The following is a 16,270-nucleotide window of genomic DNA, read 5'->3' as shown; positions in this document are numbered from 1 at the left end:
TAAATCCTGGCTATAGGCCTAATGTAGGCCTAGCTATTAACAACACGGGCTCGCTTAAAATGTTTTACTGCAACTTTTAAACATGTTGCTTACATATTTTATACCATTATAACCCGAAATTGAAACGTTTTCTAGCAACCTCGTCTAACATTAATGTTTTATGTTTGTTGGGATAAAGTTAAAGTCAACCATTTTGTCACGAGCTGTTTCAAAAGAAATCTGAGGATTGAGTGAGTAACAACATTATCACAAGTCTGGATATTCACTTAAAGTTTAGCTTCTTTAATATGACAGGAGCTAACATATAATTATCAAGCTAACATGATCATTACCATGATTACTATACTGGATGAATAATCTACACCAAGACACCATGATTATCATTACCGTTTACCATGTTCACTAAACACTCCCGTTTACTAACCGCTCCCGTTTACTCAACTAGCGGGGACCCGCGCGAAGCGCGGGTCTCCCGCTAGTAAAATATAAAATGAGCGAATCAGTCAATGATTCAATAATTTTCCACAGTCTGTGCTGAATCAATCCCTTGTAACTGCTGTCAGTATACATACCCTTCAAACCCTGTGTTTTAGGGTTTTTAGGAGGATATAGTGTAGGGATTAGTGTTGGAAATTCAAATAGTGTTATAATTTATCATTTTCTTGAACAACACTATTATTAGGCCATGGAAAATAATTGATTTGTTTAGGGTTTTTCGACCAACCCTATCTGCCAAAATTGGTTGAGGCCTCTCAGAGCAAAGCTACATATCATGTAGCTTGTGATGTAAATGTATGTTCAGCTCAGACTATGACCACTATGAGTACCGGTACTATAATAGTTGGTAACTAAGAAGAAAAAAAAACAGATCATATTCATTGGACTATGTTTATCATGCAAAAAAATTACTACATGTAGCATAAAATATTGATTTGACTGACCAGTGACCAAATACTTTTCAAGTACTGGGTACAGCTAGTACATGTAGTATGCAAACCTATCCAAACAATTTTTTCCATGGCCTTGTGCCCAGAAGCATAGGGCACCATACATCAAATCAAAACTATCACTATGATGAATGAGACTACATTGTAAAGTTCTGCATGATCATAATGATGAGACATTGTACATGTTAATTCAATACTGTAGACTTTTCTTGGAATGTCTTGGAGGACTTGGAATGTAATACAACTCAATATCATTAAGTTTCACAGCTTTATTGTCCATCCATTGGCAGATTCTCTTTCCTCGTGCTTGGCAGATTCTGATCAAACTCATCACATCTCCCTCTGCTGTGTGAGCTGCAAGTGGTGACTGGCCAAAAGTCCGCATGTAGACATTTTCCAAAGAGTAGGATAATGGGGAATTAATACGACGTCCCTGCTTAGAAGGAGTCGTTGGAACAGCTCCCGGTTCATAGCGTGCCCGTTTTATTGGTGTCTCAACGCTAACTGTGTGCTGTTGACTTTTCTGGGTATCAGGATTGCTTTCCAAATCCGTTTCATAAAATCCAATCAGTGAATCAGCACACAGAACACCATCATCCAAACTTTGCTCAATTTTTTTCAACTCAGTCCGTAGAAGTCTAAAGTCAAATCTGTCACCATTGTGTGCAACAAGGCAGACAGGCTGCTGTTGCCGTCGAAGAAATAACTGCATTAGTTTAGCAGCATCTTCGTCAAAGATTTCTTTGGCACTCTCTGCAATGTTGAAATGGTCCAACCCTGTAAGATCGTAGGTACGTGGGCCCACTGATTTGTTGGGGTTGAAACAAAGCGTTATTTTATCCAAAACTCTAGGAAGATGAGCTTGATGCTGCTGGCCACTTGCATCAGTTTGGTTGTACAATACATTGCGATGGATAGCTACCATGCAAAGTTCTATGATCTTCGGTTTGTCAAAAGATTCCAGATTAGAAGTTTCAAGATCAAGAAAAACAAATGTGTTGATCTTGCGAAGAATGACATCATCACCTGCTTCTGTGTTACTATATGCTTCTGAAGCCATTGTATCTGATCTGTGGACGTTTAAATACACTGACTACTTATTTGAAAAGTACCTGTGCCAACCAAGACCATGGATTGTATAGTCATATGAGTAGTCTTGTATGCAAAATAGCACATTCACTGTCCGTTTCACTGATAATCAAGTGAGTTTCAAGTGGTGAAATTATAGCTGAGAATGCAGAGAAGTTTATACACTAGCACATTTTTTTTATCATAAGGCAGTGCAACTGCACAAGCGGCTACGGGACGACAGGTAACCTTCCGCTCAGCTATTGTTGTCACACAGTAATCCGTTGACCGCTATGATCATCCTGTGAATCGACATCTATTCTAATTGATCGATTGATCCAATAATAATAATATTAATAATAAAAAATTATTCTGATGGTGGAATTTTCTTTCTTTACTTTATTTCTGACCATTAGTTTCTTTTTGTTAGGCCAACACTTTATTTATTTTCTTCTTTCTTCCTTTCATTTTGTTTATTCTTCTCATCACGGAGATTTTTTTTCCTTTTCTTCAAAATATGTAGTTCTTTTCGTTTTTATTTGATTTTTCATGATTTAATTTGTCTTATTTTCTTCTCTTTTCTTTTATCTTTTTCTCTTTATTCATTTCTTTGTTTTAATACTTTATCAAATATTTTTTCTTCTTTCATTTAGTAATAGGCCCTAATATTTTTCTTTATTTTAAGATAGATTTTCTTTTTCTGTTCTCGTCCCCGGGTTCTAGTCGTCTTTCTGTCTATTTCTTCAAAAATAAATATTTCTTTTCTCCTTGTGATTGAAATTTCTCATTCCTTTTTCATTAATTGGCCTATTTTAACTTTGACCCTACAGTTTTTCTTTATAAGACACAATTACCTTAATTAACTTTATTATAAGTAGGCCTATAATATTTTTACTTCTTAACCTATTATAATACCATAGGCCTATACTATTATGATATATTTCAGCTTATTTTATTTTATTTAATGTAATTTTATTTTGTGTTTGTTTTATTTCAATTTTGATTTGAGATTTGTACAAGCATTTAATAGGGCGGGCATATATACATAATTCTACTTTAAATGTTTATTTTCTCTGTAATTATGAATCCTTTTTCATTAATTGGCCTATTTTAACTTTGACCCTACAGTTTTTCTTTATAAGACACAATTACCTTAATTAACTTTATTATAAGTAGGCCTATAATATTTTTACTTCTTAACCTATTATAATACCATAGGCCTATACTATTATGATATATTTCAGCTTATTTTATTTTATTTAATGTAATTTTATTTTGTGTTTGTTTTATTTCAATTTTGATTTGAGATTTGTACAAGCATTTAATAGGGCGGGCATATATACATAATTCTACTTTAAATGTTTATTTTCTCTGTAATTATGAATTAATTAAATTTATTTATTATTATTTTTTTACAATTAATTATGTATATATATATATTTATTTATTCATCATTTTATTTCTCTTCTTTCTTTCTTGTTTCTTTTCTTTTTTTCTTTCTTTTTTTCCCTCCAACTATTTCGGCATAGTCGGCCCAGCATCGTGACCCGACTTCCGATCGATGTCATTGAATGGATGACAGTCACAGGCACAGAGAGAGAACAATAGCTGAGTGCTTTGATTGACAAGGTTACCTGTCGTCCCGTAGCCGCTTGTGCAACTGCAAATGTTGTTGCTCAGTGTATGTGCAGTTCAATTCGTTGTGCTTTTGCAGCATGCAGGAATTCCCTCCCTGTCTAATTACACCGATTGACCGAGCCCAAGCGACGCTTTAAAACCCAAACATTCCAGGACAAGTACCAACAAGTACTCCTGTGGGGATTACCCGGCCGGTCACGGTGTGTAAACATTGGTAAACACAAAAGCACAGCTCAAGGACTTCCTAATCAGCTGCTGCAATGTTTACAAATGACGTCACCAGGTAACGAATTAACAATTAACTTCCGGGTCAGGTTTCCTTATTTGGAACATACGCGATATAATTAGTCACGTGACATGTTTTGGCTGTTTCATTTTGAAATTTACCTCCACCGCAAATCAGAATAATTTTGCTGACTTTTTACCCCTTTCTCATCATTTGATATAAATTTTAAGAAGTTGAAAATAACTTACTCTAAAGAAAACTTGTGTGACTGGCTTGATAAATCCAAAAAGTAGGTTCCAATCTTTAAATTGAAGTAACTTTATAGTATTCTTTTAGAAACAGAGGGAGGACAGAAAATACTTAGCACGGTCCCTTACAATAAATTTTCTTTCCCCTCTGGACGTGAAATATTTGTGAAGGGAGGTGCCGATTATTAAGGTAAAATCGCTGTTTTTAATCATTTCCTGTATTTTTTTATTTTATTCATCAAGCGCGATTGGATGTTGTTCTACCAAAGGATTTGGAAATGCAATTTCCGTAAACATTTTTGTCTGCGATTTGTTGAAATTTCCGTACATAATTTAGCGTATCGCGAATTCGCGTAACGGTTGCAAAATTCTGCAGGTCAATTTTGTGTATTAAAAATTCATGAATTGCACTTCTTCTGCTCCCCATTGCCCATTGAAGTTCAGTTCTGTAACTGTACCAGACAGAGTGCAGACCCATTAGCAAATTAGGCAGATTATAGTCAGGGGTGTGAGATGTGTATATATGAATATATGTGTGACTGTGAGCTTTAATATTCATTGCTTACTCGAGAAGTCTCCCATTCGGCCATTGATTGTCCACAAACTGTTCAAAACATGACAAATTTGCTCACCGATAGCTTCACATTCGCTGCTAGAGACCATTGCATTCAAAATCTAATCGGATTCGAAGTTCAGAAGTAAACACAGCCGATCACGATGGGTGATCACATCAAAAATGTTGCTAAAAAACAACATTTTAGACTTTTCAAAATAAAAGGTAAAAAAACGAAAAGGGTATAATCCTTATTGTCTTCCATGAGCAACCGCATCACATCGGGTATAATCTTCCTTCCAGGAGCAACCACTGTGCATGATTGACGGGCTATTCCATTGCTCGTAATAGGGTAGTGTATTTTAGCGGGACAATGCTGGATCATGCACGATGTGCAAGGTAGACTTTCGCCAAGACTTTGCATGTGGTTGTTGGTGTAGGGGTGTGGGGTGGGGGTGTTGGGGGAGGGGGGCGTGTTGTCCGAGATGTTAGGAATTATTTAATAATAGTTATTAATATTGGAAGAACGTTTTAAACTTTAATTTAAGGCATCATATACGATTTTATACTATTTTAGATTTTCAATTAATAACAAAATAATAAAATCATATTAATATGCCTATTTATTATCGCACGCCATGGTAACAATAAAAAAAAATGGCACACTTTCTGATAAAAATTTGGGAAACAAATTAATTTAAAAAATAAATAAAAAAAATCTTTCTTAAACCAAATTTTCATGAAATTGAGGGCCATCAATAAACCAAAATGCACCCCGAATCTGTCACACATCCCCGTAGTAGGCCTACCCTGATATACCCTCATTTCCACCCCCGTTGCCCTAAACTAGAAGCTACTAGACGTGTAATATAACCGCCAAGAGTATTTTTTTTTTTACCTGTAGGCAAGTTCTCCCCTACAGTCGCAATCGTTCTGGCCCAGATAGCTTTTAACTCACGCCTACTAATAACATACTTTCAACAAGTGATGGCGCTATAAGGTTTACCACGGAAGCTGTTTGGTTTACCGTGGAAGAAGATTATACCCTATATGAAAAAAACACAAATTTAAATCAAACCAGTCATGACAGTTGACTCATCAAAATAACTTTCATCCAAATTTTAACATATAAACACAATAAATAACATCCGGTGCAAAAAATGTTGTCGCTGTCCGACCGAAAAACAATATACTCTAGCATCGAATGCATAACTCATGAACTTTCGTGTGCAAATTCGAAGCTAGAGTTCTCGAGTAAATCATTGCCTCTTTTTTTGTTGTTGCCAGTAAAATAGTGGTAGCCGATAGGGCAATGAGGGGGTTACGCAATTATTTATACATGTATTTTTTTCAGCCCACATTTGGCGTTTAAACATACTTAAGGTGGTACTACATCCCTTGATAAATTTGTGACTATTTTTGCATTTTTCTCAAAAACTAATAAGACACTGGTAACAAAAGTCATGCATATTATAGGGGCAAGGAATCCAGTTACTACTGGAATTTCAGTGACTCAAGACTGGGAGTGGCCTTCTCTCTTTTCTCTTTTTCCTAGCTATTTTCTTCCATTTCTTGCTTTGTTTATCAAAGCTATCTAGCCAGCATGCATTTTATTAGCCTACACTGGCTATCCAGGCTTGTGCATTTGTATGAGCTTGGAACGGTCAATGGTTTTCCATGGATTAGCATGTGTCCCTCACCGACCAACCTGGGTAAATAAACAAACTACAAACAAACAAGACAAGTAGTTATTGATTTATTGATCAAATATTGGTTTTCACTCATTTTTGACTGTAACTCCACAACTGTTGTCTGTGCTGAAATAAAATTTTCAGTGCAGTAGTTGTAGTCCTTGCCCCTATAATATAGGCCTACAATACATATCTTACTTGTCACCAAGGCGCTATAATTTTTGAGAAAAATGCAAAAATAGGCACAAAATTGGCCAGGGGTGTAGTACCGGTACCACCTTAAGGGGGTACTACACCCCTACCCAATTTTGTGCCTAAGAGGATAAGTGCTTATTTCGAACACTGGTTAGGTCACGGTTTGTTATATTAACAAAAGAAACCGTCTGTGAACAGTTGTAGTTAACTACAAATTTCGAACGTTTGAGGACTTGTTCTCAGACTCAAGTTGTAGCAAGTGCCATAGGGTGTCCAGTCTTGTGTTACAATTGTTTTTGATTATAAATGTCACAAAATATTATTTAATATTGACAATATCAACCTGTTTGGCCTCTCCATATATTCATGTATTGCTCACCTGTGTTTTCATATCATATTTTGTGGTCCACTGACTACTTGCGATTGAAATATGCACAACACCAATGACAGCAATTGTCAACAACAAATGGAATCAAGGACTTGCTTTCACTCAACCATGAATCGCATCATCAACCGGAAATGATATGGCACCGACCCACAGAAAATAATCAGCGCAAGTTTATGCCTGGGGGTCCAGATGTGCGGTCACAAATTTACTAATCATTTGCAACTTAGGCTTTGTCTACACATCATAAAAACAGGGAGGCCCCTAATATTTTTGTTATTCCCCAAAGCCCTACCCCTAGCTTGAAGAAAGTGTTTGCAATGTGTTTATAAATGATGCTGTACCCAAGAACACAACTATTTTAAAAACAAAGTGAGGGACATCATCACAACAATTTTAAAAACAAAGTAAGGGAGCAAATAGGAAAAATAACAAATATATTTGAAAATCTTCAAGAATTGATGAGGGCCTTATCCAATATCCAAACAGTCAAGTATCAAATTCAGAAGGATGTGCAATAAGCTAGGCTAGTGATGTGAATGTGACGGTGAGTGAGGAAGGAACAAGTAGAGTAGGGACATGATGTTTCGGTCTAGTTTTATTTGTGCAAGTTTTTTTAGAATTTACAAAAGGCAGTATGAATAGGACATAAAAAGCTACAAAGTGTTTCCATGATATGCTTCTTTTGTCCAGTTTGCCATCAACTTGTTTCTAGCAAAACAGAATTTCAGGCAAGGGCTTAGGCAGCCAGCCATGTAGGGAGTGTTTACACGTGTTTGTAAATAATACACACCCAGTTTTTGCCCACATGGCCTATACTTTGTACACAAATCTTAAATTTACACACCCAGTTTTGTTTCTTGAATTTACACACCCAAACCTTCAAATCCTGCCTAAGACCCTGATTTTCAGGCCCAGAATGCTAGAGAGCGTGATCATGTCTGTAAGTGAATATTCTATTCTGGCTGGGACTGAATTATCCTGACCATAATTTTTATTATAGGTAAAATATCTAATGCTTGATCGTGAGAGGCCATACCTTCTGTGTGCTGTTATGTGAGCACACTTTTCGTGTAACAATTCATGTGACGGTGACCTAAGACTGTGATTGGTCAATTCTCAAAAGATGTACTTGCTCCGTAAGTGTGTAGTTTTGTGTAGTACAAGTTAGCTTTTGTGATCGAGAATGAGATAAGTAAAGTATTTTAACTGGACCTCGCTATGATAGAAACATTATGAAGTTTGATGATTTCTGCTGGGAAGGTTTGTCATCTTATGTTTTAGCCCGAGGTACGGTACATACACTCCTTTACCATGATTTCCACTGACACAATGGCACAGTGCAATGCTAGGGTGGAAGGAACAAGAAGGGCCATGATGTTTCAGGCTAGTTATGTTCGTACAGGTTTTTAAAACAAAATGCTAGCCAAAAGCAGCTGAATCTGTCACCCTGGGTCTGTCACATGAAATTAATGAATTGATTCTCTCTTGAAGATTCTCATTATTTGTAAGCAAATCACTTGGCAAGGACTTCGAGACGATTAAATTAAGATGGCCTTATCAAATCAAATGATGATTCATGCAACAAAGTAAATTGCAAGAATCAAGTGTGAATCAAGTCGTGATTCCTGCACTGTGCAATGTGAAATTAAAGGTTGATAAAGTGTGTGTGCTTTTAGTTTTAAATGTTGTTTATTATTTTTTATGCAATATACTTTATTTTATATTGTCTGATCATGAATAAATTATAGAGAAATGGTTAACACAGTGTCATACATGTCTTTGATTTCTAGCCTAGCTACTGTCAGTCCAATCATGAGGATGATGAGAGATAAGATTTTTCAAGGTTTTTTTTCCAGTTTCTCTGAAAATTAGCATTTTAAATTCAAAATTGGCTTCAAAGGATGTTGCATGTTAACATAAAACAAGAATAAACGTAACTGGAAAAACAATTGAATCCAATAACCATACTCCATTTCTTGGACCTTTTTGTCTTCATTGAGAAACTTAACATGCATCTAGGACACTTCAATGGCTGACATTAAGCCTGACAAGAATGGGTACTTGGGTATTGTTATTTCACTCCAGAAAATTGATTTCAATTCTATTCAAATTCAATTCTTTCTACACCTGGAGTCTTGCTATTCAATTCCAATTCAATCCACCTTGCTTTAGCATTAATTCAATTCGATTCCAATTCAATTTTTCAATTTCAAAATCATTTCATTTCAATTCCAATCCAATGCAGTGAAATTAACAGCTAATCAATTTCAATTCAATTCGGAGCATTCATTTCAATTCCAATTCAATTCCAATACAGTTGCAATTTGTGTTACTTGACCAAAGGCACACTGCAAAAACTGTGTCTAGAGATTGAACACCTTTTTGTCCTCGATTTGTAAACACATGTAAAATCTAAACACAAATGTCAAACTTAAAATATCGAGTGTTAATATCTAAACACAAGGCATTTAGCATTTAGACATGTTTACAAATCGAGGACAAGATGTTGTCTAGAATGGTGTTTAATATCTAGACACTGTGCATGTTTTAAATTTTGCTACCAATTTTATAACACTTTAGTCAGCAACACAATGTCAAAATCAAGTACACTACTTGTCACAAAACCATTTCAACAGCAGATACTTTATTGTTGTGTTAACTCACTTTTCACATTCAAACAATGCGAGTGATCATTGACATCCTAATAGTGATTGACTCCCTAATATTTGTCTTAACTTCTTGTCCACCATGCACATTATTTTCTAAGCTAAAGGTGTGAGGCACAGTCAATAATGGGACTCTGTCCCCACACTGACCTCAAAGATGTCAAAAATCGAGGTTTTGATACTATTAGATAGCCCCTACTTGTCTCCTGCTCCTAAGATTTTACACCCAAAATCCTTGTACTTTTGAAAAAGTATGAAAAAAGCTGTCAAAGATAAGCATTTTCTTTAATGGTTTTCTCACAATTTTTTCAAATGTACTATGACTTTTGAGCATGAAAATTAGGAGCTTGAGAAAATAGGGGCTTTAATTATGATTAGTGCCAAAAGTTTGAGATCTTTGACAAGTTGGGGGGGGGGGATCTCATACTCACATTTGATCACATCAAGCAATTTAAAACAATGGAAATGCTATGAATCAATTGGCATCATGTTAGAAGCTATTAGTGTCTGTATGAACTTATAACCTATAATTTTTCCACACGACAAGAGAGACAGTAGATATTCTTCTAAAGAAAGATTAAGAAGAACTCCAAAAAAGTCTCAAGAAGTTTAACTATACCTGTGTATGAGAAATTATATCATACTTTTAATTTTCTTCAATATGTATATTTTAAATGAAAGCTTTCCAAAATACTTAGTTGCAAATTTGCAATATGTTTTGTAACACTATTGATGCTAAATTTTTAATGTGTGTCTCTTGTGTGAATAGACATGGAAGTGTGTCAGAATTCAGAATGGGGGAAGGGTACTCTTTACAAGTGGAATGATCTGGAATCACAGACATCTGCTTGTGAATTGAAATGCTGAATTGAAAGCAAAGCTGAATTTCATTTCAATTCCACTTCATTCTTCATCACTCAACATGATTTCAATTCCAATCCAATTCAATTCTTCATTGCTCACGATGATTTCAATTCCAATCCAATTCAATTCATGCCCAAGCCCACTCATTTCGATTCCAATTCAATTCCAATGCATTGAAATGAAAATTGCCCCAAATTCATTTCAATTCAATTCGATTTCAATGCATTGAATTAACATTATACTTGGGTAAGACATCAAAGTAAGAAAGGCAATGAAAAGCTTGCAACAAACTCAAGAATATTTGGAAATCTTCCTTACCCAGACACCTCAAAATGCATCTGTTCCAAGCCACTATACTCTTTAAAGTGTTCTGCTCTATGGTTGTGAAACCTGGACCATCACCAAAAAAATTGGTAAAGCAATGGACAGGTGCTGTACTATAATGTTATGATCAGCATTTAATGTGAGCTGGAAAATATATAACCAATAATGAATTGTATGGTGACATTACAGCTCCCCCTCCCTCTTGAGTCTTGACCTCTTCCCCAAGAAAGTCCACATAGAAGCCAAGTCATAGTGTCTTTATACATGTATTAGTCTTGCAAATCTCAATTGAAGCTAAATTCTTCAACATCAACACACATCATGGTCACTACATCAGGGTTTCTGAGAGGTTTTTGGAGGTCGAGAGACAGAGATCAGTTATGCAGAACTACAGTGTATGTTGCAAAATTATGTTTTTTTCAACTATAATCTCTGATCAGCAGCGACAACCAAAACATGATCAAAATGATGGCGCTTTTTCTGCATCTCAGATACAGGTATTCTGGGGAAAACGTGACATTGAATGGTAGCCATTCCATGAAGTTTATAAAGGGTTCATACCACTAAATCCGCCAGTGAAGCGGTTTCCGGTAAAAGTTTATCACGACTATAGTCCCAACTTTGCATAAAAATTGTGCAAAATCGGTACAATATTAACAATTTTAATGTTGCAAATCGTGTTTTGCTAGAACTTGTGAATGTGATCTCTACTAATTTGAACAGAAAAGCGAAAATTTGAGTGATGTTTACGATGATGAGCGCATGAACACACGAGGTCAAAACGCGTTAGCAGTCGGACGTAAACACGGGAAAATCTGGCCTTTTTATATAGCGCTATTTTTCTCAAAAAGTAGACCTAAAATATGGTGTCATTTTCAGATATGTTATGCAGAATTTTGTTCTGATTAAGATGATATCAAATATATATTTCAAAGTAAGACGTAACTCGACTTATAGCCTAAAAGCGTGACCCCTATTTTGCACGTAAAGTCTATGGAAAGCTATTTGGTGGCAGGTACCCTTTAAGGAGCGATTCCATGCGTTTTTCGCGCGTTATCTATTTAAAATGCACGCGAAGAAATGAGGAAGGTCATCAACAAACGCGTGCATGGACGCCGCCATGTTTTTAAGCTGTATGCGTATGCGTTTTCATGAATAGGCTTACTTTTATTTCCAATTTAATAAAAGTTCGATTTTGGTAGAAGTTTGAAACCTTTTGATATGAATAATGAAGAGTTTCAAAATATTAAAAACATTGTTTATTGGTGTTTAAATTACAAAGAAGTTTTTCAAATTCATTGTTCTTTTTTAGCTAAATTTTTGTCATTTAAACTCAAGTTTTGGCCTTCATATTTAATAAAATTGCATAAAAAATTCGATTTTAAGATATTTAAGTTTCTAGTTTGCTTTATTTATACCACTGTTCAGTATTGTAAATTGTTATAACACTCAAAGTTAAATTCATATTAATATTTAATTTGAAATAGCCATTCATTACATATGGTTTTTGGACAAAATTGGTTAAAACGGACGCAGGAGGGGGGGGGGGAAAGGCCTATTTGATTGTCATTGTTTGACTTGTTAAATAGTCTGCACGCACTTATAATGTTTTAATTTTGAAGTTATGTACTTGTAGAAGATGTTCAAGTGACTTTTATTCTTAACATCAATTGATATCTTCATGAAAATTACAAATCTGCAACTATAGTGTGTTCATGTGCGTCAAAATGACGAAAAATAGCAATTGTCGGTTATCATGCTTGTGTTTGAAATCGCCAGTGTGTCTAAAGTATAAAAGAAAATAACCTAAAATTTCTTTAAATTAATTCAAAACTTCGTGAAAAAGATAATAAAATCATTTTCAAGGCTTAAAAACGATGTTTTAGCCTCTTCAAGGGTTCATACCACTAAATCCGCCAGTGAAGCGGTTTCCGGTAAAAGTTTATCACGACTATAGTCCCAACTTTGCATAAAAATTGTGCAAAATCGGTACAATATTAACAATTTTAATGTTGCAAATCGTGTTTTGCTAGAACTTGTGAATGTGATCTCTACTAATTTGAACAGAAAACGCGAAAATTTGAGTGATGTTTACGATGATGAGCGCATGAACACACAAGGTCAAAACGCGGTTAGCAGTCGGACGTAAACACGGGAAAATCTGGCCTTTTTATATAGCGCTATTTTTCTCAAAAAGTAGACCTAAAATATGGTGTCATTTTCAGATATGTTATGCAGAATTTTGTTCTGATTATTAAAGATGATATCAAATATATATTTCAAAGTAAGACGTAACTCGACTTTTTTTATAGCCTAAAACGTGACCCCTATTTTGCACGTAAAGTCTATGGAAAGCTATTTGGTGGCATGTACCCTAAATCTATTCATTGGCATATTGGGGGTCAAAGTCAGTTCGATTGGGGGGGGGGAGGAAAGACAATTTAACTTCTATGTGGACATCATGTTTGGCCCAATAGACCCTATACTTTGGGGAGGGGGATACATCATATGTGTTATATACACTGACCTACTCCAATTAAGCCAAGTTGAATTTAGTTACATAATTTTATTTTTTTATATATCAACTGTTTTCACACCCTCTGTGAGCTCTGTGGTGTGCAAAAATTTGTTGATCCTCCCACCCTTCCATTTCAGATGACCAAAATTTTTTGGGACCTCTGTTCTTTGTATAGAGCCCCCCCCCCCCCCAAGATTTTTCACCACACCGGCCAATGTTTTTCATGAGTTCCCTAAAGGAATTAAAGCAATGTCAGTTGACTTTAATACATTCCAATACCCACCCACATTCATGTACCTCCCAGGTCCCCATCCCTGGAACTTGAAAGGAAAGCATGCAGTCACTTGTATGTATTGGGTGTTTCAATGTAGGTTTAAATTCATGAACATTTTACTGAAATATTACAATTCAGAGTTGTGTACATTCTTTTTAAAATGCACATTGCTCAATAATAAGAGTTTTCAACATGTAGAGCTAGACATGGATATTGTGCTGTGTGGGTGTGTTGAGTCGTGTTTATTTAGCAAGATTACAATACAGTGTAGCTAGGTGCTAGCAAAGGGCAAGTCAAAAGGTTGAAAGCGTGGGTTGGACACAACTGCACTTGGTACATCAGATAATTTTGGAATATGTGTGCTGATACTGCTATATGTGTCAATGTGTTGCGAAAAAGTTGTCACAATATTTTTACAATATCTAACACATACTTAATTTTAGCAATGCACACATAATTCATTTACATTTGTACACTACTAAACAGGTCAGTCTTATCTTTAAAAAAAAAAGCTATAAAACTAAAACATTTAATTAAGCTAAATATTTTCAATTTTAATATATGCCCCTATATAGCTAATTGTGAATTGTAAATTTTCAAGAATGAATGTATATGGCCATGCGTTTTAAACTGGGCACACCGATAGGGTGGAGCAGTACTTTTATGCGACTAATTCTTAGTATTTTTAAGTCAAGGGTGTCACCTACCTAGACAAATTACCTATCAATTTAAAGCTTTTGATGAGACCTTTGTATTGATACCATAACAATTTATGTAGCATAAACCATTCTTAAGTTATTTTGATTTTAATGAAAACATGACAGGGTGGAGCTGAGGATTGATATGGAGGATTGATATGTAAATTTAACTAAACATTTCAAAAAAATGGGGGTATATTGATATATTTGCTTCTTTTAATTGGTTTTATGTTGTAAAGAAAAGAACAATCATTTAGAAACTAAAAAAAGGTTACTCTGTCTTTAAATTGAGTGAATTTCTAGTGCAAATCCCTTGATTACAGATAATGCCTTAAATTGCACTGTTTGTGTGTAAATCCCTATTCGGAATGCCTCAAATGTGTGTTTCAAATATGTTCACACACAGCGAAACCTGTAGCAGGTATCACAATAAAAGTATACATTTTTTTAAAGCTCTTGAGCCAAGGAACTCAAATATGATGTTCTTTTCAGCATAGGGTGTAATATGTAAAAAATATATATCACTGAAGATCAAACATTTTTTATGGAAAATGTTGCTATTCAAAGTCCACTACCTCCCTAACCAATCTTCCTATTGGGAAACTAATATCATTTTTGGATTCCCTGTTTAATTTCCTGTCAGGAAATGTATACTTTTCTTGTACTGGAAATTTTGGGTACCGAAAAATCTACCAACTCAAAACACATGGCCATATATCCAATAGTACTTCATTGTGCATAAAATATGCCTAAATGCACACTACCTGTTGTAGGAATGTTGGCTATTATATTTGACCTTTGGTTTAAAACATTGTCATAATTTAAACTATGTTTCACTCAGATTAAGAATTCATTTTCACTCCTGGAAAAATGCTTCGAGCAAGTTGAAATATCAGTTTGCAAATGGAAGTAATATTTTCTATTACCGGTTTAACATGTACAACGTAGGCCTATATTGATGAAACTGATATGAGCAGAGAGGTTTAGTTATCTGGATTAAAAGTCCAGGAGTGTGATTGTAGGTCAAGTTCGTGTGGATGCAATTTGTATACCCTTTAATTCTGGTATTTATACACATAAAAGTATACTTTTACCCCAGACTTTTACTAGTACCTTTAAGACTTTTTTACATAATCAGAAAATGGCCTTGATTATAATCTGTCCACAGCAGCTCACATCATGTCTTTTTCACTGTCAATGCACGCATCATGAATGAATCAAGAGATTTTGGTGTTTAGCACACTGCTTTTAAAAACTGTATGGCAAAAGAGATTTATTTCTAGCACACTGCCTTTAAAAACTGCATGGGGAAGAGAGTTTGAAAATACAGGGTGTAACAATAAAATTTATACAATTGCATTTTGACTTCTCAGGAAAAAACTAAAAGAGTTATGGCACAAATGTTATATGCAGTACAATCAGTAATATCTTGGCTAAAAGAAGACGTTTAGTTGGTTTCTTTACTAGCTTGGGTTCAAAAGTTATGTCCGATTAATTAAAACGTCCAGAAAACGCGTTGGGCCACTTTTGCCATGTTTGCGCACTTCAAGTTTGTACTGCGTAGATATGCTTATCGTGCATTAAACATCAAAGAACTGACACAAAAGAATTATAAGTCGTGTTTCTTCTTATAATTAACATGAACTTAATGACAATGATCTTTCTTTACAATCTATAAATGAAGTCATGAAATTTCTTTCAAATTATCTTATAAATAAAGTAATTTCTCATATCCCTGAGATATCGTTAGTAAAACTGAGAACCGTTTTTGCATCCATAAGTACAAAACAATAGGATTTTGAAATTAAGTTCAGCTTGGTTTCTAGCTGTTCTGGGGCAACCACTATTGCCAACATTTCTGTTAACAAATTCCACATACTTCTCATAGTTATATGTAATTGTATGCCTTGATGGAAGACATGAGTTTGGAAAATGAACTACAAACAATCTTATGGTTTCTGCTTGTGCTACC

General features: G+C 35.0%; 2 protein-coding genes across 2 annotated transcripts in view; one reads left to right on the top strand and one right to left on the bottom strand.

The window, feature by feature from the left end:
• Window positions 1-485: 485 nt before the first annotated feature.
• On the bottom strand, window positions 486-2,230 carry LOC140138003 (three prime repair exonuclease 2-like). The gene has a single exon (XM_072159831.1). It carries the CDS (start codon window positions 2,005-2,007, stop codon window positions 1,138-1,140), a length of 870 nt encoding a protein of 289 aa, XP_072015932.1. The 5' UTR covers window positions 2,008-2,230; the 3' UTR covers window positions 486-1,137.
• A 1,978-nt stretch (window positions 2,231-4,208) lies between these two features.
• Window positions 4,209-16,270, top strand: part of LOC140138001 (spectrin alpha chain, non-erythrocytic 1-like) — an 85,334-nt gene continuing 73,272 nt past the window's right edge. Inside the window, 1 exon segment of the mRNA XM_072159829.1 lies at window positions 4,209-4,317. The gene's annotated coding sequence lies outside the window, so the exon portion shown is untranslated.

The sequence above is a fragment of the Amphiura filiformis genome, chromosome 17 (assembly GCF_039555335.1).
Source record: "Amphiura filiformis chromosome 17, Afil_fr2py, whole genome shotgun sequence".
NCBI classification, from domain to species: domain Eukaryota; kingdom Metazoa; phylum Echinodermata; class Ophiuroidea; order Amphilepidida; family Amphiuridae; genus Amphiura; species Amphiura filiformis.
Note: the sequence above shows the minus strand (reverse complement) of the source record. Positions and strands in the feature narration are given on the sequence as shown.